The following is a 24,006-nucleotide window of genomic DNA, read 5'->3' as shown; positions in this document are numbered from 1 at the left end:
TGTCCTAACAGTGTCTTCGGCACCTGCGCTGGCGTATCTTGCAAAACTGCTAACTCTTTAGCCAACAGAGCAAGAGCCTCGACTTAATTCTCTGGCTTTGATATAGTACCTGGAGTTTGGGAGATGATCAGTTGGTAAAGCACTTCCCACACAATCATGAGGACCTGCGTTCAGTGCAGCACCCATGTAAAAACCAACCTGGGTATGATGTGCACACATGTCATCTCAGAGCTGGGAAAGCAGGGACAAGTGGAGTCCCTGGGGACTTACCTGTCAGCCAGGTTAGTCTAATAGATAAGCCTTAGGCCGATGAGCAACGCCCTGTTTCAAACACCAAGATGGATGGATCCTCAGGAATAACAACCAGAGGTTGACCTTGACATCCACAAGTGTGTACATATATTTAAACTCTGAGTATTCATAGATTGCACAGGCAACTAAAAGAAAGGCCTTTTGATTTTGGCACAGCTTTTCTGTTAGGCCAGAGAACCCAACCCCACCGCCCTGCCCCCTCCCAGGGCTTCTCTGTGTGCAGCTTTGCCTATCCTGGACTCACTTTGTAGACCAGGCTGGCCTTGAACTCACATTGATCCATCTGACTCTGCCTCCTGAGTGCTGGGATTAAAGGCCTGTGCCACCACGGCCTGGCTTGATATTACCTTTTTCAAGACAAAACAGTTTTTGGAGACAGGGTCTCACTGTACAGCCCTGGCTCACCTGGAACCTCACTGCATAGATCAGGCTGGCCTTGAGCTTACCGGCCTCGACCTGCCAGGTGCTATGATTAAAAGCATGTGCCCTAACACCTGCCCAAAACCAATACTTCTTAAAGCCAACCTCTGCTGCCTGACTCCAACACAGCTAAACTCCCACAAACAAATTCAAATGGCCCGTCTCTATCACTGAGGAATGTCTAGATTGGTCAAAATCCGGAGTCAAACAGAGAAAACTATAGCCACCTCTTGCTGGCTGGGTCACTGAGATGCCCGCACTGACAGACTTCTCTGTCTAAGAATCAAGTCCATCGCCAGATGATTCCAACCTCCAGCCAAAGACTGGAGACCGGTTTTAATTTAGATGTCTTTCCTTCTCTGACGAGGCTGCAGCGCACCACCACAAAGGGAAGGTGTCAGTACTGTCATGATTCTTGGCGCCCTAATTGAGAGCGCCTATGTCAAGTCCTATGCCAGCGTCATTGATCTGAGTCCAACTGCATGCATCTCCCTGGCCTATTAACACACACGAACCTGCACAACATTAACATAGTCACCACCAATGGGACCTGTTGCTCCACAGCACTGCACTAATTATCCATCCAGCACAAGCAGTTTTTCACTACGGAACTGGAAGGGAGAGGGGGAGGGGAACAGGAGAACAAAGAGAGGCCAGAGAGAGGGAGACAGCGAAGCAGAAAGAACGCCGTCTACTTCAAACCCTTCCTTTGTGTCACAACGAGCAGGTTTAAAAAAAAAAGGAAAGGAAGAAAAGTGAGATGACCGATGTGTGGCTTGCAACTGTCCATCCACCTAAGCAACAGTGACATAAAACTGGAGTCAATGGCAGCCTGAAAAAGAATGAAAAATCTCACTTAACCAAAGGAGTTGGTATGTCTCATAGAACAAAAGGAAAAAACATTCAAGAAAAACATCCCATTTTCTCTGTGGGTTGATAAAATACTCCCTGTAATACAGGTATACAACAGAGACACTGTACAAACCCTATCTGTATACAGCAGACCAAGAACCTCTCTCTCCTGAGCTTGTTAAGAGGTCAGTCACATGAGCTGGTAGGGCCCCTTCTGTCACAAACTATCAGTCTCCAAGGGTTAAGCTCTCTAAGGCATTTATAGCAGTTTCAGTTAAAATGAAGTAGCGGACCCAGAGAAAGGCTTGCTGGCTTGCCCCGGTGCAGCGCACTCCCCGCCCTGTTCCGGTGTGAGACACGGTATTCACCAAGCCGATCACAGCACCAAGCAGTTCTGATTTTGAATGTCACAGTTCATGAACCTCACTCACCTACTACTAGATCAAAAGCCCCCACAGACACTTAGCAGCATCATGAAGACTGAGAGAAAAGACAAGGCACACTTGCAACACGTTGACTCTCTCAGATTGACACTGCTGCCCCAGGCTAGCTCAAAAGTTGGTACCAGCGAAAACGGGAAAGACGGTGGCTGACAGGACCAGTTCTGTTTCACCCTCACAGCAGTCATCCTGATATAAGCCTTTTCAACCTGAGGCGACGGCTCGGAGGTTAGGAGTACTAACTGCCCCAGCAGAGGACCCAGGTCTGGTTCCCAACATCTACATGGTGGCTTACAGCTATGACTCCAGCACCAGGGGACCTGATACCTTCCAGTTTCCAAAGGACCAAACACAGATGTGGTATACACACATACACACAGGCAAAACACTTATATGCATAAAATAGAAATAAATTTAAATTATTTTTTAATCTTAAAAGAAAAAAGGGAGAGAAAATATGCCTTTATTTAAACTTAAACCAGGAATGTTTGGGAAGTTTAATTAAATATCTCTCTCTCAGGCTGGAGAGATGGCTCAGAGGTTAAGAGTACTGGCTGCTATTCCAGAGGTCCTAAGTTCAATTCGGAGCAACCACGTGCTGGCTCACAACCATCTAGAATGAGGGCTAGTGCCCTCTTCTGGTGTGCAGTTGAACATGCAGACACAACATTGCATACATAATAAATAAATAAATAATTTTTTTTAAAATGCCCTCTTCTGGTGTGCAGTTGAACATGCAGACACAACATTGCATACATAATAAATAAATATATATATATATTTTTAAATCTCTTTCCCTCTCTGAGCCGGCGAGATGGCTCACGGAGTAAGTGAGCTCCTGAAATACGACACTGACAACCTGAGCTCCTGAAACACGACACTGACAACCTGAGTTCCACCCTCAGACTCGAGATGGAAGGGCAGAGACCAGTTCTTCAAAGTTTTCCTCTATTTTCCATGTGTGTGACAAGGCATGTGCTCATACATGCCACACACAAATATCCTTCCTTTCTTTCGACAGGGTCTTATTATGTAATTTTGGCTAGCCTCCAATTCTATCCTGAGTGCTGGGATTAAAGGTATGTGCCATGGTGCCCAGATAACTTTGTTTTTTTGTCAGTTTCTCTGTGTAGTCCAGGCTGGCTTTGAACTCAAGAGAGCTTCACGCCTTTGCCTTCTCAGCCAGCTAAAAATTTTTTGAAAATTAAAAAAATTCATCAGCCTAGCGATAAAGCTCAGGCACAAAACTGTGAGTTCAATTACTAGCATTCCATAAATCTGGCACGGTGATGCATGCCTGTTATCCTGGAACTTGGGAGGCAGAGGCAGGAAAATGAGGATTTCAGAGCCACTCTTGGCTGTATAATGAGTTTTAGGCCCTGCTGGCTTACATGAGACCCTGTCTTACGTAAGAAAAAAAGGAAATTCTTTTAAGGAATGGTCCCAGGGCTGGTCATTCTCACTTTCACCCTCCTGCAGCGTTCTGAGTGATCCTGGGGACAGAAACTAGTGTCCCTGAGAATGCCAAGTAGGTGCTCCACTGCTGAGCTGTGTGTTCAGCCTCGAGGCTGTTCTAGACCTCATATTCCCTCTTCAGGAGTGTGCTAACTAAGGAAAAGTATATAAACGTATTTACACACATTAAAATAAACATATATAAAGCCGAGTGTGTGTGTGTGTGTGTGTGTGTGTGTGTGTGTGTGTCTGTGTCTTCTGGAACTCACTCTGTAGACCAGGCTAGCCTTAAACTCTGAGAGATCCACCTGTCTCTGCCTCTTGAGTGCTGGGATTAAAGGTGTGAGTCACCATTGCCCATTAAAAAAAATTTTTTTTGAAAATTAATTTATATCAGCATATCCAAATGTAACATTGTATACTTTAAGAGAACAAAATTTAATGAGACTTAAGAGTCAGCAAACCAGCAAGCTTCTTCTGGACATCTGTGTGGGCAATGGCTTTTAGCTTCGAACATGGCCTACCCCATCAAAGGCAAAGAAAATAGCTATACAGAAGGACACTGAGAGAAAAGTGTCATGGGGTGCCTAAATAATGATTCTTTACTTTAGCCTAACCACTCACTCAAATACAGGTAATGCTACAAAGCACATAGGAGTGAGTTTTTCATTCAATGCCTCAGTGACAATGCTAACAAGGAAACTAATGAAGTGCCAGGCAACTACAAATGCCCCGTTGAGAACCATAGCTACTTGTGTCACTTCTACGGCACACAATCCTTTCAACTAGCTGACTATACCCCAAGTTCTATTGCCTTCTATGCAGAGTTGGCTTGTGGCATTTCCTAGCAGAGGGCACCTGGAGAGGAGCACTACTACAGTTCCGGAGGGAGGAGGCAGGGGGAGGAGCACTACTACAGTTCTGGAGGGAGGAAGCAGGGGGAGGAAGAGTTTTGCCTCTGCTCCCCTTGCAACAAGACGTGGCCTGACCTTACAATTACAATTCTTCTTTTTCTTTTTTCTTTTTTGGTTTTCCAAGAAAGGGTTTCTCTGTGTAGCCTTGGCTGACCTGGACTCACTCTGTAGACCAGGCTGGCCTCGAACTCACAGCGATCCACCTGCCTCTGCCTCCTGTGTGCTGGGATTAAAGGCGTGCACCACTACCGCCTAGCTTATGTTCTTGCCATTTTTAATTCTTTGTAAAAGATGGGTTGGCAGCAGCACTGGTAAAGGGCGCTTTCCTCCCTCACCTCCTGGGAGATACTGCAGCCTACCCAACTTTGGCAAAGGGTCAATGTTCTGGCCTCAACAGTAATTTTTTTCTGTCTTTTTGAGACAGGGTTTCTCTGTATTGTTCTGGCTGTTCTGGAACTTGCTCTGTACACTAACTAGGCTGGCCTCTGCCTCCCAAGTGCTGGGGTTAAAGGCATGCACCACGCTGCCCAGCTTCAACAGTAATTCTTTAATACTCCTGGGCAACAATAAGAGTCTTAGAGGTAGGGGCTGGAGGGATGGCTCAGAGGTTAAGAGCATCTGCCCTTCCAAAGGTCCGGAGTACAATTCCCAGCAACCACATGGAGGCTCACAACCATCTATGATGAGATCTGGTGCCCTCTTGTGGTGGGCAGGTGTATATGTGGAAAGAATACTGTATAAATAATAAATAAATCTTTTTTTTTAAAAAAAGAGTCTTAGAGGTATGGAAAACTAAAACCAAGTACTGTTCTTTTTTCAAGACAGGATTTCTCTGTGTAGCCCTGGCTGTCCTGGACTTGCTTTGTAGACCAGGCTGGCCTTGAACTTAGAAAGATCAGCTTACCTCTGCTGAGACTAAAGGTGTGCGCCACCACACCCAAGTACTGTTCTAATGTCAAACTTTGTGTTTTATTTTGTTTGAGACAATCTCACTGTGGCCCAGGTTGGCCTTGAACTTCTGGTGATCCTCTGGCTTCAGCCTCTTGCGTACTGGATTTCAGTTGTGTGAGCCTTCACACCCAGCTTCTGTCACCAAATTTTAGAGGACTAGCAAGGAAAAGGCGATAGTGGGCCTTACTCTTATCACAGAGACAACTCTGAAATCTGGGCCAGGCATTAATACTGCACATAAAATTCTATAAAGACCTAGAAAACTAAAAATACGAACAATGTCTTTTTTCTTTCTTTCTTTTAAATAACTAACTCAATTTTAGGCAGTAAGTTCCTACTTAATCCTAAGGAAACTTTTGCTTCGTTTCCCATCCTCTGGCAGAGGAGAAGACTACTACGTAGGCCTTACTTCCTCAGGCTTCTCCTCTTCCCTCCCTTCCCCCGCCCCCATCCTTTAGGACTGAATTGATCTCCTGGCATGCTGTCAGGCCATACTGTCCAGGTCTTAGGCCACGGCTAAGTGCTGACTTGGGCCTTCAAACCCTTCCACTTCTACCTGCAGTGACCTAATTACACGTTGAACACACTTCTCAGAGACAGAGAGCCACGGCTTCCCCTCTGGCCCACTTTTGGGCTATCTGTGCACACACAAATGTAAGTCCTGCAGCAAGCATACAAGCTATTCACCTTAAGCCGTACACACTTTCCTAACATCTAGCTTACTTCAACACCAACAAAGCACAGGCAGCCAAGATGTCTGGTATGACAGAATTAGCCAGGTCCTTTTATTAGCAGGTAAAGAATGGCTACATGAGGAGAAACCAAGAGGACCCCAGAGGAAGGATTAAGTAACCACAAAAAACAGAGCAAAGAGCTGGCCGTGCTGTGCTCGGGTGACGCGTGTGTGCATGGCTGAGGAAGACTTTGTTTTCCATTCTGTTGATTTGGAATTCTGGCACCTTAAAGCAAGAACACTGGGCTGGGGAGGCGGCTCAGCAGGCAAAAGGCTCTGCCCATCAAGCCTGATGACCTCAGTCCAATCCTTAGGACCTCTATGTGGACAAGGAGAATTGCCCGACTTCCACACAAGGGGGCGAATGTCCCCACCCTTAACTAAGTGAAACAAAACAAAACCCCAATACTGGTCTTAAGAAGAGTGTACTAATTACTGTCAGAGCCATCAGAAGCAGAAGGAGGCTCTCCTACTGAGTGGCCCATTTAACCACACACCCAAGGAAGTGTGCATGCGCTGGAGACCCGGCTGAGTTCAGAGATGGATTTTAACACTCACTTGTAGTCAAAAGCATACATTTAGTGCCATCTGTTTCCTATTATTTTTTCACTTGTAACAGAGAAAGACGCAACTCATTTTCCATTAAAGGATACCTGCATGTCACAGAAGCAAAAATGTGGGCAAATATTCTCTGCCTCTGATTCCTTATTTACTGCCTTCGGTCTGTCTTCCTTTTTTTAGGCCAAGGTCTCACACAGCCCCTCCTGCCTCTGCTTCCCAAGTGCTGAGATTACAGGAATTACTATCACACCTGGCCATATTTATCACTACCTAAGTTTTCATAAAGATATAAAAACAAGGGTGTGCTGCAATGTACAATGAACTTGTTAACCAGTTCAAAAAGCAGAACATTAATCAACATGGAGCTATTTCCACCTCAAACTTTTACCAGTCAAACTAAGGCAATTAAAGCCTTCTTTCTTAGCCGGGTGAGGTGGCGCACACCTTTAATCCCAGCACTCGGGAGGCAGAGGCAGGTGGATTTCTGTGAGTTCGAGGCCAGCCTGGTCTACAAAGCAAGTCCAGGACAGCCAAGGCTACATAGAGAAACTCTGTCTCAAACACCGTCCCCCCAAAACCTTCCTTCTTGGGGGTGGAGAGATGGCTCGGTCGCTAAGAACACTGACTGTTCTTCCAAAAGACCAGAGTCCAATCCCATTACCCACATGGTATCTTACTGCTCTCTCTAACTCCAGGACTGGGACACTGGCTGGCCTCTTCTGATCTCTGTATGGTACACAGTACATATGCAGGCAAAACAGCTATGCATACATAAAAGTAGAGTTTTTTGTTTGTTTGTTTTTGGCTTCTTCGAGACAGGCTTCTCTGTGTAGCCTTGGCTGTCCTGGACTCACTTTGTAGACAGGCTGGCCTCGAACTCACAGGGATCTGCCTGCCTCTGCTTCCTGAGTGCTGGGCAAGTAAGTATTTCTTAAAAAAAAAAAAAAAAGAATTATTTATTTATTATTTGTATAGTATTCTGCCTGCATGCGTGCCTGTACACCAGAAGAGGGCACCAGATCTCTATAGACGGTTGTGGGCCACCATGTTGTTGCTAGGAATTGAATTCAGGACCTTTGGAAGAAGTGACAGTGCTCCTAACCTCTGAGCTATCTCTACAGCCTCAAAATAAATAAATGTAAAAACCACAAAAATCCTTCCTTTTTGGGAATTGGGAGAGATGACTCTGGTTAAGCCTATCTACTGCTCTTCCAGAATATTAGTTTGGTTCCCAGCATCCGTATCAGGTGGCTCACAGCCACCTATAACTCCAGATCTAGAAGATGTGATGCTTTTTTTTGGCCTCCATGGGCACCCATACGCAGCGCACGTGTGCGCGTGCATGCGCGCGCGCGCGCGCACACACACGCAGATATACATGAATTATATACTATGTATATTATTATTTAAGGTATATATATTATATTACTGTAATTATTATATAGCATTGATATTATTACATAAAATAATAAATCTTAAAGAAGACCTGGGTTCAATTTCCAGCAGTCACATTGGCTCATGTGACTCATGAGCTGTAGCTAACAGTTCTATGGGATCTGATGCCTTCTTCTACTCTATGGGTACTGTACACACGTTACAGACATGTATGTGGGCAAAACACCCGTACACAAAAACAAGGAAGCAAAGCACCCATACACAAAAACAAGAAAACATTCCTTTTTAAACCTAAACTCTAATAAAAGTACTCAAATGTCCTGCCTAAAACAGATAATGGGTTTTTGTTGTTTTTCTTTAAAAAAAAATTTTTTTTTAACTTATTTTGTTATTTATGGGAGACAGATGACAAATGCACGCCACTTCCTGGATGTGGCTGTCAAAGCACAGCTTGCAGGAGTTGGTTCTCTCACTAAGTAGCTCTGGGACTCAAACTCATGTCATTAGGCATGTGGCCGAGGGGGCCTTATCCCTGACTTGCTGCCTGAGCCCCAGGATCACAGGTGTGTACACCAGGCCTGATTTATGTAGTTCTGGGGACCGACCCCATGGCTTTATGGATGCTAGCCAGGCAACCAGTTTACCAAGAATCCGCTCTAGTATAACTCCTAACCTTAGACTTTTTTGCAGAGTCACCCAGAAATGCTGAAACAGTATTAAATCAAAACACACAGTGAAAGCCGGGCGTGGTGGTGCACGCCTTTAACCCCAGCACTCGGGAGGCAGAGGCAGGCGGATCACTGTGAGTTCGAGGCCAGCCTGGTCTACAAAGTGAGTCCAGGATGGGCCAAGGCTACACAGAGAAACCCTGTCTCGAAAAAACAAAAACAAAACAAAAAAATAACAACAAAAAAACCCAAAACACACAGTGAGGTTCTCTTCACTGAGGTGTATTACTTAAAAAACACACAAAACAAAACAAACACATGCACACACTTATTTACTGTGTGTATATATGGGTGCGCGTGCACGGAGGTCAGAAGACACCAGCAAGAAGCCGTTCTCCAAGCTGCATGGTGGTGGCACGCATCTTTAATCCCAGCACTTGGGAGGCAGAGGCAGGTGGACCTCTGTGAGTCTGAGGACAGCGTGGCCTACAGAGAGTTCCAGAACAGCCAGAGCTACATGGAGAAACCCTGTCTGTGGAAGGAAGGGAGGGGGAAAAATTGGTTCTCTCCTCTCACCTATGGGCTGCAGGAACAGAGTTCAAGTGTAGGCAGTGAGTGAAGCTGAGTGAGCGTGTGCTGTTGGCATGAGCACAGCCATGCCAAGGACCCAGTGCCTCGGCCAGGGAGTAACAAAAGTCTTCCCAAGCAAGGCTTGGAGGGACGGCAAACTTTCCTTTGTTCCAAGTGCAAATGTTGACAGTGTATGCAGAAAATGTCCACTGTAGCTTTCTGTCCCCACCCAAGATGTTTACAGCCTGAAGGCTGCCCACTGAGGTGAACTGGACCTGCTTCCTTGTTCAGCTCTATGTAGAGCCCCCCCTTATTAAGCCAAGTGCCTCCCTAACTAACTCTATCTATCTATCTATCTATCTATCTATCTATCTATCTATCTATCTATGTATGTATCTACATGCTGACTCCAGTTCCAGAGAACCCAACACCCTCTTCTGACTCCCTTGGGCACCTGGACACACACACATACACCAAAAAAGAGATAAGGGAAGTGAAAAGGCACCCAACAGAATGAGATAACCTGCAAATCATACATCTGACAAGGGACTTGTATCTCTTAGGATCCAATTAAAATAATAATAATAATAATAATAATAATAATAATAATAATAATAATAATAACAACAACAACAACAACAACAACAACAGCAGCAGCAGCAGCAGCAGCAGCAATAACAACAGCTGGGACTTAGCTCAGTAGTAGAGCATATCGTCTGGGATTCCAGGCCCAGTAATGCCAAAAACTTTTGGAGGGAAAAAATTCAATTAAAAATAGACAAAGTGAGCCAGGTGGTGGTGGCACACACCTTTAATCCCAGCACTCAGGAGGCAGAGGCAAGCAGATCGCTGTGAGTTCAAGGCCAGCCTGGTCTACAAAGCAAGTCTAGGACTGGACAGCCAAGGTTACACAGAGAAACCCTGTCTCGAAAAACCTAAGAAAACAAAACAAAAATCCCAACACTCCTGGAGGCAAACCAGGCAATATGAATCTTATTTCCAGATTTAAATCAAAAGAGATCTAAACATCCTTTGCGTACTTATGCCTGAAAACAAAACACAATCATTTACAAAGTCAGAAGTCATCCTAAGTGTTGGTGGAGCATGTCTGTAATGCACTGAGAGACCCTTGAGGAACAGCAGGGACTGATGATGCCATAATTGCAGTCTACCTTTAATTAAGTATAATTTAGAAAGGTCCTCAATTAAACAAAACCACAAAACCCCAAAAACTACAAGAGTGCCACTAAGTAAGTAAAGCCTCAATTTGTACAAAAACGGCCATCTAGCTAGGACTGGTTTCCTGTGTCCATAATCTAATGGCATCCCCGTACTAGGGCAGGGCAATCCTGAATTCTTGGGCAGCATTGGTGGTATAGCATGGCCTAGTCTCAAAAACAAAGCCAAGCACTTGGGCTGGGGTAGAGTTAGGTGAAAAATGCTTGACTAGCACTTGAAAGGCCCTAGTACTGATCCCAGCACCAAAATGTACTTCGTTTCCTACATTTACTTATTTATTTGGTTTTTCGAGACAGGGTGTCTCTGTGTAGCCTTCGCTGTCCTGGACTCGCTTTGTAGACCAGGCTGGCCTCGAACTCACAGCGATCCACCTGCCTCTGCCTCCCGAGTGCTGGGATTAAAGGCGTGCGCCACCAAGCACAGCCTTCCCTACTTTTTATGGATCTGTTATTTCCTTTTAAACTCAAACCATTTGGGCCACAAATATACCAAATCATTATTTTTTTTAAATTACACCATAGTTGTTTTGAATTAAAAATATGTAATTTTGGCAGCTAGTCAGCATGTGCTTAGGTACCATGTGAATGCCTGATGCCAAAGTTCAGAAAAGGGTGCTGTTGCCCCTGGCAACATACTGTTGTGAACTGATGCAGGTGCTGGGAATCACACCAGGTCCTTTTGAAAAACTGCTGGCGTTCTTAATCTTTACCCTACCTCCTAAAAGGGCAGGGCACAGGCCTCACTATGTATCACTAGCTGGCCAAGAACTCACTATAGGAGTGAGACTGGGCTTGCTGAAATTTGTGAGGAGTCTCCTGTCCCTGCCTTATTCTAAGTTTGTGTGTGTACAGGCGAGTGTGCTTGTGGAAACTGGAGGTTGATGTTGAAATCTTCCTTGATTCCTCCCTCTTCCCCCTTAATTCTTTGAGGCAGGTCCTCCATCAAACTCAGAACTCACCAATATGACTCGTCTTGCAAGCCAGCTTGCTCCAGGAATCTTGTGCCCAGCCTTTCTGGACTGGAGTTACAGGTGGCCTCCACACCTACCTGCTATGTGTGTGTGTTTGGGGGTCAGATACTAACACATCAAGTGTTTTCACTGTCAGGCCAGCTCCCTGCCCAATGCCCTAGTCTAGCATTTTTAAACAATGAGCATTCTTTCTTTGTACCAACCACTGATCTCCTAAGACCTAACAGCCAAGCCCCGCAGTAAGTCAGAAGCACGGATTATGAACCTGAGCTAAAGTTGGAATCTCCATTTTTAAATGGACTGCTGTAAACACAACTAACCCCAATTCATCACAGTAAATAAAGTAACATAAAAGCAATTTAGGTTTGTTGTGGGATGATCTTAGTTCATGGGAGAGTGAGGGAAAGGGATCCAGGGCACCATCACCTTCAGTTAGTTCCTCAGGATCAGGTTTCTAAAGACTTACAATGTCGAAAACAAATTCAGGAGATAAAAAAACGAAATAATGCAAAACAAACCCACTTATTTTAATTCACTGACTGGCAATTAGTCCAATGAGCCAAACACAACAAAAGCAGAAAATTCTTAAAAGTTTAGAGGGAAAGATTTTTTTTCAAGATAGGAAACGTCTAATGCTACTACTGTGTGTGAAGCCTTTGTCAGGACTCACTGGAAACCACACTCCACGCGGAGCTTAGCATCGCTGTGCACAGAGACCTTTTCACTCTTATTCTTCGAAAACCTCGTTTTGGATCTTGCTGCCAACACCAGAGAGAGGAAAGCCAGCCAACAATTCCAAATATAACGCGCGGAGGCAAATGCTACAGAAATCTGTCTGACAGGAAGGGACCACGCTGAGGTCTGCTGAAGTGGATGCACTTCTCAGGCGGACCATTTCGGTCCCTGTCTGTTTGGAGCAGAATTGCATGAAAAGTTTTGAGAAGAAAGCAGCTGCTTTCCAGTCACCTCATCACGCTGCTCTGTGGCAGTCACTCATCAGTTGACAACAATCCTTCCCCAACTCAGAAAGACGGATCACCAACAACTATGCTCTACCAGTTAGCCTACATTAAAAAAAAAAAAAAAAAAAAAAAAACCAGATGGTGGTAGCAGACACCTTTAATCCCAGCACTGGGGAGGCAGAGGCAGGCAGATCTGTGAGTTTGAGGCCAGCCTGGTCTACAGAGTGAGTTCCAGGACAGCCAAGGTTGCACAGAGAAACCCTATCCTTTAAAAAAAATCCACAATAAATAATAGTAATAATAATTATTATTTTATGTGCATGGGTGTTTGACCTAACACACACCACTTATGTGCCCGGTGCCCACAGAGGCCAGAAGAGGGCATCAGATTCATCAGAACTAGTTACACACAGTTGTGAGCCAACCTGTGGGTGCTGGACTCGGAACTCCAGTCCTCAGGAAAAGCAACCGCAACTAACATCTGCTGAGCCATCTCTCCAGCCCAGTTATTCTACTTTTTAACAGATTTTCAGAGATCAGTCTGTGTGGATCAGATTTTCAGTAAGATGACAAGGTAAGAGTCAGAATCACCAGGGAACACTTGGAAGCCTTCCAGCTCTCCAGGGCAGGCTTAGAAACTCCTATTGTCACCGAGGTTATAATACCACGCCCAGGACAGCTCCATTTCCTAACCCAGAGAATCTTAACAGAAAACCCAGAGAGAACCTAACTGGAATGACTTTCCACAGTGTACTGATCCCTGAGAAAAAAGGCAGGACAAAAGCAAGACAGTAAGGAAACAGTTTAGTACTGTGTCTTAATCTCAAGAGATACGGTTTACCTAGGAATCACTTCTGTCTAGGCTTGGTATTTCAGGTTTATATCTTGGCTACTTGGGAAACTGAGGCAGGAGGATAAACACGCTCTAGCTAGGGTCAATTTCTAGTACCATACCACCAAAAGAACCACTTCTGGGACATTTTAGTATATGCTGATTACTATAAAGCAGACTGGCAAAAATCCAGACAAAGGACTCGTCACACAGAGCCTTTTCTGTTTCATCTTATTTATTTATTTACTTATTTATTTCCAGATAAGGTCTTTCTATATAAGCTAGGCAAGCTTGGAATTCTCAGTGCTCTAGCTCCACTCTTTAGAGTGCTGGCAAGCAAACCCTTACCCGGTCACTTCACAGAACCTTCAATGAAGAAAGCAGCAGCGCTGAAACTGTGACCTACAGCAGTCACACACTCTGCGCACAGGGGGCACTGTCACACTATGGTTATCTAAGTCCAGCTCTAGGGGGAAGCAGAGGAAACACACCTCACCCCACACAAGGAAGCGGCAACAGGAAAACCATCGAAAACACACTCAGGAATCAAATCCTCTGAGGCATTAACTGCTTGGCCACACAAGCCTGCCTGAATTAGTGTTTCAATTTTGCTGGAGAGAACGTGGCTTAAAAGGCAGAAAGTGGGGGGAAAACCCTCACTTGTAAAATGAAAGCACCCAGGTAATGCTCACTTACAAGACGGCTCCCTGCCCTTTCACTAATTCTCAGGATGTTTTGTGACTCAGCGAGTAACTGAGGTAAGTCAATGGTACACTCAGTACTGACACCTTCGAAGGGAGAACCAAAGATGTGAAGCAAAGCCTACCTCACTTACTGCAAGAGGCAATGAGATGCATGGCATGGACAAGCCCCTCCCAGCCGCTAAACCCCTCCCCTTCTCCTGCCAGCTAAAGCCCCTCCCTTTCTCTTGCCAGCTAAAGCTCCTCCCCTTCTCCTGCCACATAAAGCCCCTCCCCTTCTCCTGGCAGCTAAAGCCCCTCCCTTTCTCTTGCCAGCTAAAGCTCCTCCCCTTCTCCTGCCACATAAAGCCCCTCCCCTTCTCCTGGCAGCTAAAGCAAAAACCAGAGTTAAAACTTGACATGATCTACACGCATCTATCTAATAGATCCTGGGTTTAGGCTTCGGGGAGGGGGGGGGGGGGGGAAGCATACTTTCTCCATGCCACATTTTCTTTTTTTAAATATAAAGATTTATTTATTTTAGGAGCCAGTAAGATGGCTCAGGAGGTAAAGGTACCTGTGGCCAAACACGACACCCTCATCCTGAGTCTGATCCCTAGAAACCACAATAGTGGAGAAAACTGACTCTTGTTTGGACTTCCACCTGTGCTCCAGGCACCCCCCACAAATAAATAAATGTAATTAAAAAAAAAAAAACTAAAAATAAAGCGTGTCTGTATGCGTGTACATGAAGGTACACGCTTGTCCAAGTTCATGCGCCTGAGCTTGGGAAGACGCGGCCTCTTCCTCTATTGCTCTCTGCCTGTTCCTTTGAGCTGGGTTCCTAAACCTGGGTGCTTTCTCAGCCAAGTTATGACCTGGACTGACCTGATCCCAACAAGGCTGGAAGCCACTTAAGTGCCAGTAATCCGCTGGCCCTGCCTCCCTTCCCCCAAGCTGGAGTTAATGGCCTATGTAGGACACCCCAGGTTGCTGTGTGGGTGCTGGAATCTCAACTCTGTTCCTCATGATTGTGCGGCAAATGCTCTTTAGATGTTTCGGATGTCAATAAAACAGTTTCAACATTATTAGATGAGATTTTTAAAAAGATAATGCGGTTTATCAGATGTTCACGCCACAGGAGTCACCAATCTTATTTAATAACCACTTCACCCTAGAGGTGATATTACTCACACTTTAAAAAAAATAAAAATAAAACACAGCTGGACGTGGTGGTGCGCATCTGTAATCCCAGCTTGCAGGAGACTCAGGATGGTTGGCAATGGCCTGAAGTCATCCCGGGCTATTTAACAAGCATGAAGCCAAGCCAAACAGGACTACACAGCACAAGACTGTCTCAAACATTATAGAAAAAGGAAGAAAAAGAGAAAGAGAAGAAATAAAACAGCCCTAGTAATATATCAAGTAAGTACAACAATAATAAGAACAAAACGTGAGCAACACAGACTCAGATACAAATCTGTCCCATGCTCAAGGGCAGCAAGGGAGAGCCAGGCATGATGATACACACTTTGGAGGCTGAGGCAGGAGGATGACTGTGAGCTCAAGGCCAAGCTGAGCTACAGAGTGAGGCCATCTTAACCCTCCCATGGCCCAAATTTAAAAAAAAAAAAAAAAAAAAAAAAAAGCAAAAGAAATGGACCAGAGGGATTTTCTCCAGGTTTACGGCACTTCAGAGGAAGTAAAGACTAAAAACAAAACTCACAGGACCTCACTGCAGGCATTACTCATTTCATAATAAAAATTTAAAGGCCAGTAGCAAAGCTTCCTCCAGGATAATAATTTTTGTCCCTGGAACATTACAAGCTGAGATGGGGCGCTCTCCTAGGCAAAAGTGCCTTGGAATTAGTAATGGGACTATCCCACATAACTCCTGACCACAGTCTTAATTTGCCCAATATCAGTCATCTGTGTAATAAAACCTGCAATTAGTACAAATACAGCAGCCACTATTCCACAATCCGAGAGACAGGAGGATGGAACTATGGAAAGAGGCCTTAAACATTTTCTTTTTAAACAAGGGACTTTAAAAATAGGCAGCAGAGGCTAAAAAGGAGGGCTTGAAACAAACAACCTCTTCCCTCTCAATCTAAGTGGGAACAAACAGAACAGCCCCCCCCCCACCTCCACCCCCCAGGAGCCCTCTTCTCCCAGGCACTAGCCTCAGTCAACTGTTGCTAAACAGAACATGAGGCTATCTGATTCCAAGTGCAGATGAGAGATTTCTGTTCAGAGCCGAAAGGTGGTCTCAAGGCAGAAGATAGTTTAAACTCTTTTTTTGCTGGAGTGCTCTGGAAGGATCAAGCAGCACAGCGGGCAGGCAACCCAGCCCCCCTCCCCCACCCCATTCAGCTGGGGTGGGAGAGCACACAGGTTCCCCAGCTCTCAGCTCCCTAAAACTGCCTTTCCGGGGCCACCAAACACAATCCTGCCCCAGCAGCAAAGAATTTTGAGGCGAAGGGCTCGTTGATCCAGAGCAGAGAAGAGAAATCGGCGCCCAAGGGCAATTTTAATTGTCTAACCCGGCCCGATTTCCTAAGAGGCAGCAGAGCAGGGAAGGGAGGAGTGAGGAGGGAGGAGGACAGCAGCTCCGGAGTGGCAACAGGGGGCAAGCTGCAGAGAAAGAGATCAAGCCGGCGAGATCCCAGCCCCGGCCCTCAAGGAGCTGTTGCAGAAAGGGATCAAGGGCCACCCCCACCGTTCTCCCGGAGACGTTTGCAAATCATATATGCAGCCAAAATGGCGCTGAGAATAAAAATATAATTTAAAGGAAGGTCGCCATATTGTAAACACAGAGACAGAGAAGTGGACTGAGACACCCTCCATGATTTCCAGCACTGTCGCAAGCACCCGCTTGTCTTGAGTCGAGACCAGGGTGAACTGGGCGGCCGAGGGCTTCGCGCACCAACCCCAAGGAGAGCCCAGCCAGGCAGGAGCCCAGAGGGCGGCGGGCGCGCGCGGCCGCCAAGCGGCACTGGATCTGGAGCTCCTCCCCTTCCTCCCCCGCCACCGGCTGCACTTGGCCCGCTCAGTCCCGGCTCCCTACCTACTTCCAATCTCAGAAGGGGCTCATCTCACTCCTCCCAACCCCTATCTCGGGGTTCAGACACGCCGCTGCTCCTTCCCGAAAATCGGCCGGATCCCGGCAAATACCGGGGGGCGCAGGGGGCGCAGAGGCGCTCGCCCCTGCGGCTGCCGAGTCAGCTAGCGGCTGCAAGCTTCCGTTATTTCTACAGGCCTGGTGAAGGAATGTACCGAGTAGGGTCTGCCAAAGGGGCTCCGGGGGGGGGGGGTCCCCAGCCCTTACCAGCACTGGAGGTGGAAGGCGGCAGGGCAGTGATCGCAGCACAAGAGATCCCCACCTTCCTTGCAGCTATCGCAGCTGTCGTGGTTGGTGGCCCTGCCGCTTCTCCGGGACTCCTTCTCTGGCTTCCGACTCCGCTTTTCTGCCTCGTCCGTCTTTGGGGGAGCCAGCAGAGCTTGGATTTGCTGCACACACATACAAACGGCGTGTGTGCACATTCGGAGCTCCTGGGCGGCCCGTAGTCCCCCCGTCGCGGCTTCTCCGTCACCCACCCCTCTACCCCCTTTTGTCCTTCTCCCTCCCATCCAGGCTGCTTCCAGAAACCTCTCGGTCCCCGGAACCAGGGGGAAGCCCACCCTAATTGCGTTCCTGCAGCACAACCAGGAAAGCTCCTTCCAAATGGGGAGGATCAGGGTGGGGGGGGGGATGGGGAGAGGGTGCGCGGTTCCCTTCTCGCCACTTCCTTGTATGGACAGTGGGGGACTCCAAAGCCAGGCTCAGGAGAGGCCCTCAGCTTGGCACCCGGACGTGCAAGGGGGAAGCACAAAGGGACCGACAAGAAGGGGGTGGGGAGGCCTGCCGGTGCAATGAGATGGAGTGGGCTGAAGCCTCAGGAGCGAATCGAGGGCGGCGGGTAGGTGAAACTGCTGCAAACGTCCTCGGAAGCTGAGCTCAGTTCCCCCCCCCCACCCCAATTGCAAAGATGGGAGGGAAGAGACTGGGTGAAGAAGAAACACCCCCCTCCCCTTTCCCGGCCCTCTGGCGCTTCGAGCTTAGGGCAGGCTTTGTGGGGCGGAGGTTCCCTCCCGGCGCTGGGGGAAAGAGAGTGAGGGCCACTCTTACCTCCATCAGCCCCCCCGACGTGTCCAAGTCGTACACGATCGTCTTGGTCTCCATTTTCTCCCACATTCATCCACCTCCCGGGCTGGGCGCTCACTGCTCCGGCCCCCCCAGCCCCGGGGGGAGGGGGGAGGCGGGGGAAGGGGGCACTCCTGACCCCCGGTCCCCTTCTCTCTTCCCAACACAGGTTCCGACTTCCTCGCCCTGGCTCCCCCCCACCCCCCGGCCCCCAGTCCCTGGGACGGCAGCGTCCTCCCCACGGGCCGTGAGAGGGGAGCAACCCCTCAGCCCCGGCCCGGCGGCTGGCTGCACAGTGGATCCCGGCTCCGGGGGGGGTCAGTCCTCGGCGGGGCCTAGGCCCACAGGCTAAAGCTGGCGCTGGCGACCGCTGGTCCGGCCGGGAAGGCTGGAGGACGCTGCCATCCCGGGGTTGGGGGGGACCGGAGAGAAGGGGTGGGGGTGGGGGTGAGAGGTTAGGTGAGGTTGCGGTACGTGAGGTGACTCGGGGGAGGATGAAGGGGGGTGGTCCCCGGGCTCCGCCTCTCGCCGCCGCTGCCGTCTGCGTCCCGGCTGCCGCGCACTTGGCGCAAACTTACCGCGAGCGCCCGCAAAGCCACCCGCGCAGGCGCCCCGGGATCGCCGCTCGCCGCGCGCAACCGCAGTGACAGCCGGCGGCCTGGCTCCCGCGCAGCCGCGGTGATGGGGTACCCCCCAGCGCGCAGCCGCGCTGGCATTCGTCTGGAGCCCAGAAGCACCGCCTTTCCGCCGTGCGCCAGCGTACTGAGACTAAAGGGCGGGACCTGAGGGCTCGCTCGGGCGCCTGGGAAAGAGCGTAGGGGTCACGGCGCAGCCGCAAGAACTTGGGGACGCTTCCCTCATTGGTGTTTGTGTGCGGACCACGGGCTCTGTTCCCGCGCACGCGTTGTTGGGGTGCTACCCTCCCTTCCCTTAAACACACCCGCCTCACGCGCAGGCGTATTGTCACCTGGCGGCCTGCACAAGAAAAGCGTCTCCTTTCGCCATTTTGGTGGTGGTATTTGGGCTACCATGCCCTTGGGGTCCTCAGTCACAACCCAGGAGGAGCATGTGATATGTGGAGCTGGTAGGCTTTCGGCTGCAGCAGTACTCGTAAGGATGTTGTAGTGAACTGTTTGGCTCCGGTGGCAGGTGTGGCTGGACCAGGCCGCCATATTGGTAAAGAGGGGGGGAAAAATGCCATTGCGACAAAAAACAAAAAACGATGCTTTTGGTGACGGGTTGGCTGACTGCTGTTTCCACTTAATTTCCATTATAGACACTTAATTTTGGCACGAGTATCGCTGCCTAAGCGTCGCGATGGAAACCAAGGATAGTTCGAGCTGTCTGTTACTGCCCTCTCTTTACCACTGTCCCTGGGAACTACTCTTAAAGAGGAAGTCAAAAGCCCAAAACAGTCCGTAATCCTGGCAACGCCCAGCTACCTGCCTACAGCTGACTTCAATCCCCAACTTGCAAAGCGCAGTGTTCAAAGGGTGAACGGGAACGCATTGCGCACTGGGAGTAAGAATCGCGATGTGTCTGAAGGGTTGTGGGAGTTGTAGTTCCGCGCGCGGACGCTGCATTGTACCGGTGGTTGTGCAAGGGAAAAGCCTGCCGGGAAGGGATTCTTTTGAGAGCTACCGTATTGCATACTGGTATTTGTAGTTTGGACCTCTCACCTCGCATTCTGAGCACAGACGTGCTCTCTTTGGGTGTTCGCTCTTATCCCCTTGTAACCGTTTTCCGATATAGACAGATATTTCTGCCTACCTGAAGATGACGCTGAATGGATGAGCCCCACTAGGCGTTAATCGATGTTGGTGACATGCTATTGCGTGCTGGCCCCCTCTCGCCAACCCTCCTCTAAAGATAGAGTCTTACTCGGCTGCCCTAGCTGCCCTAGAACTTGCTATGTAGACCAGATTGGCCATAAACTCAAATACAACTGCCTCTGCCTCCAGTCCCATTTTTTGGATTAACGTATGCTACGACTGCACACATCTTTCTCAGAGTCATAAAACTTGGAAGGACGTGGAGACTATTTGATTTAAATTCTTCATTTCCAGATACACAGAATGGAGCAATGATTTGCTTAGGTTACGCACTAAGTTTATAGCAAACCTAAAAAGGAAACGTTTCTTGGGACTGGAGAGATGGCTCAGTGATTAAGAGCACTCACTGCCTGCTCTTCCAAAGGCTCTGGGTTCAAATCCCAGCACCCACATAGCAGCTCACAAACTGTAACTCCAAGATGGGACACTCTCACACCAACGCACATAAATTAAAGTCAAATAAAATGCTTTAAAAAAAACAAAACAAAACAAAAGGGAAACATTTCTTGATTCACATGTCAGACTTTGCCCATTATAACATGTTTATTATCCGAGGAATTGTTGCTCCTCCTTTTAGGACAGTCAGGACTCTTAAGTCAAAAAGGACATGAATGTGTGAAGTTTTTTTTTATCTGTCTCTGTTTCTGTGTGTGTGTGTGTGTGTGTGTGTGGTGTGTATGTGTGTGTGGTGTGTGGTGTATGTGTGGTGTGTGTGTGTGTGTGTGTGTGTGTGTGTGTGTGTGTGTGTGTATGTGTGACTTCTCTGGTGGCCCTGTTTTGGTGCCTGGAAAGAATAACGTCATGGGGATGTGGAGAATGTCATGCAAATTGCCTGCTCTTCTGTTGCCTCAGCCAACAGTAGACTAGTATCTATAGGACTGTGATGTGACTCTCAGAGGAGAGGCCCGAGCTAGGCTCCGTGACCACAAGAGGCCAGGCGTTCTGCCTCCTTCAACTACATAACCTCAGAAGTTGGAACCTCATATGCCCTCTCTCCTTGGCATCCTTCCTGCTCCCCAGAGCACAGCTGTGCTGCTGTGTCAGCCTGGAGGTGTTACTGGGCAGAGAAGTAAGCTGCTGGCACACACCCAGCGAGCAAGGCTTTGCTTTGATCAACACATCCGTTGCACTGAGAACAGGAGCGGCCAGTGGGCTAATGAGGAAAATAAAAGTTGGCTCTGTTGACAGAGGAACAAATCACTCCAGACCCCTCCCTTTTTTCCTTTTCTTTCTTTTTAAATAATTTTTAATTTTAATTTTATTAACTTATTCAAATTACAACTCAATTGTTATCCTATCACTTGTATCCTCCCGTTCCTCCCTCCCTCCCGCTTTCACCCTATTCCCCTCCCCTAGGGCTATGACCGAGGGGGACCTCCTCCTCCACTATATGGTCAGAGGCTATCAAGTCTCATCTTGGTAGCCAGCTTATTCTTTCTTTGAGTGCCACCAGGACCCTCCACCAAGGGGAGGTGGGTTTTTTTGTTTTTTTGTTTGTTTGTTTGTTTTTTCTTTTGAGCCTGAGGATGAGGTCAGCCCAGTGCGGGCAGGACTTGGTGCCACCTTGGAGAGCTCCAGCTCTAGGTAGGTATTCAAGGGGACTTCAGGAGAGAGAGCAGGTGGGATGCAGATGCCTTTGGAAGCGACCTCTTGTGGTCAATCTAGGCACTGCACTATGAAGGAACTGAAACCTCTTGTACAGAGCCTGGGAGGAATTTCTGGTCCGCGACTTCCGCTGAAGACTTAGAAGCAGAAGGTGCTAGTGGCTGCTCGTCCTCCTTTCAGGAATTTTTGTTTTATAGCTTCCGAGTGCCCGTAATTGTCTATTGCCTGCCTCCTGGGACGATATTTTCATCTCAGAAGGTTTTAGGGGCCATAGGGAAAGGGGAAATTTAAGTATATCCTGGCAGCCAGTCACCACTTTTTACAAAATTATTTCTCGTATTTTTGTTTTTTGGATTTTTTTTTTTTTGAGATAGGGTTTCTCTAAGTAGCCCTGGATGTCCTGTAGCCCAGGCTCGCTCCTGTCTACCTCTGCCTCCCGAGAGCTAGGATTAAAGGTGTGTGCCATACTGCTCAGCTTCTTTCATTTTTTGAGATGATAACGGAGAATCATGTCATTTCTCCCTTTTTTTTTTCTCCTTCCAACTCCCCCCATATATCCCTTCTTGCTCTTTTCAAATTCATGACATCTTTTGAAATTAATTGTCATATACACATGTGAATATATGATGTATATACGTAGTTCTAAGTACAGCCTGCCCAGTTTGTATATTGTTACTCATATGTGTGTTTTCTTTTTTTTTAAAAAAGATTTATTTATTATGTATACAGTATACATCAGATCACATTATAGATGGTTGTGAGCCACCATGTAGTTGCTGGGAATTGAACTTAAGACCTCTGGAAGAGCAGTCAGTGCTCTTAACCGCTGAGCCATCTCTCCAGGCCTGCATGTGTGTTTTCAGCAGCCACTTTAAAGAGGCCATTAGCGGAGTTCTGGCCTGTCTGGGGAGCCTCTGAACTGCCCTGCCCTCTTGCTCACATCTGGATGTTTTTGAGGCCAAGCCAAGCTAGGCCTTACGTAGAAGGGTTCACGTATGGCTCATTAGTCTATGGCTCTCATTCCAATCTCTCAAGCTTTGCTCGGCAGAAGAAGCGGGAAGAATGATGCGTCAGACTTCTGGCCTTCTCGGCAGTCCACTGGAATTAACAGGGCCTTGGGACTGGGCCAATCTATGGTTCTAACTGTGGCAAAGAGGAGGAAACAAAGCATTGGGGTTGATGAGCACTCGAGTTACGGAGCTCCCACATTCTCGTGGCGTTAACCCCCGGAGCCTCTCGTCTCCCCAGCCATCTGTAATACTAATAACGCCTTTGGGGCAGCATCACCTATTTAACACATAACATTCTATATCTACCTCTTCTCTCTCTCATAAATCTGGGAATGACCTATTCTGCATCCAGCAGGTCTCCACATGCCAAGGGCCAAATTGCATTCAGCTGCCACCTCTCCTCTCTCCAAGAAAGCACCATCCACACTGATTTTTTTTTTTTCTTCAAAAAACACCATTTTAATAAGGAAACAACAGAAATAAAAGATTGTCCTCTGGCTGGATCCCAGACCCCATATAATACATCATCTGTACAAAGTGGCCCGCAGTCCGGACTGAGCTTCCTCTTGGGTTTTTGTTTTTGTTTTGTTTTTTTCCTGCCTTTCTGTTCTGTGCCACATTCCTGGGTCCTTGGACAGCTGCTCCTCTCCAGAGTGAACCTGCCCTCTCCTGGCATGCCATGACACAGTGGCAGGAAGGGGATCCATAGTGGGGAAGGGGACATTTATAACAGCCAGATAAACATCAAGGAAGATCTGTCCTTCCTTGGGATAGAGGGGTGCCGGGGAGCAATAGGGTGTCCTGCTTTGGTGTGGACCATGAGTATCCAGTGGAGCCCAGCCTGAGCTTGGGGTAGAGTCTCTAAACCTTTTAGGATTCCTTAAAATCATCACCTCCCCGGGACGGGGCAGAAGGAGTATCTGTCCAATTCTGAGCCTGTAGTCAGGGACTAGACACCTCCCCGAGGGGCTGGTGTTGGCAAGAAGTCATTGTTGAGAACAATTTTGGCCACCGGTTTTGACCTCATCAGTGCGCCCTGGTCCCATTTCCGCCGCTTGTCAAGTCAGCTCTTCTGGAGTTCCCACATGCCAGGGTTGCATGGTGAGTACGTGTACAAAGTGGCCCTGCTCCGCCTGCAGCTCCCAGACTGGAGGTCCAGGGCATAAGGGAAGCAGGAGAAAACTGGCTGGTGGTAATGCACTCCAGCTATGTTCTTGCCCAAGTCAGGTGCCCCGTGACTTGGACCCAAAGAAGGGCCCTAAGCGGGCAGCGGTACCAAGAAAATAGGTCACCGTGGGCATTGCAGGCAGGGGAGGCCACGACTTTGTGAGGGATTGGTGGTCTCTTCCCAGGTGGTATGTACAGGAGGTGAGGGGATAGCAGAGAGCTGGGAGTCCTGCCACTGGCCTGTGACGCAGGACT

General features: G+C 48.0%; 1 protein-coding gene across 1 annotated transcript in view; it reads right to left on the bottom strand.

Moving 5' to 3' along the window:
- The window catches only part of Phf12 (PHD finger protein 12), a 48,382-nt gene extending 30,052 nt beyond the window's left edge, over positions 1–18,330 (bottom strand). Inside the window, exons 1-2 of the mRNA XM_051158028.1 lie at positions 18,123–18,330; positions 17,283–17,464 (exon numbers count right to left, since the gene is read on the bottom strand). Of these exons, the coding sequence (XP_051013985.1) occupies positions 17,283–17,464; positions 18,123–18,188 (248 nt within the window). The 5' untranslated portion in view covers positions 18,189–18,330. The remainder of the gene's footprint in view (positions 1–17,282; positions 17,465–18,122) is intronic.
- Between the last annotated feature and the right edge of the window lie 5,676 nt (positions 18,331–24,006).

Source organism: Acomys russatus, chromosome 16 (assembly GCF_903995435.1).
Source record: "Acomys russatus chromosome 16, mAcoRus1.1, whole genome shotgun sequence".
Taxonomy (NCBI): domain Eukaryota; kingdom Metazoa; phylum Chordata; class Mammalia; order Rodentia; family Muridae; genus Acomys; species Acomys russatus.
This window is presented reverse-complemented; position numbering and strand designations above follow the sequence as displayed.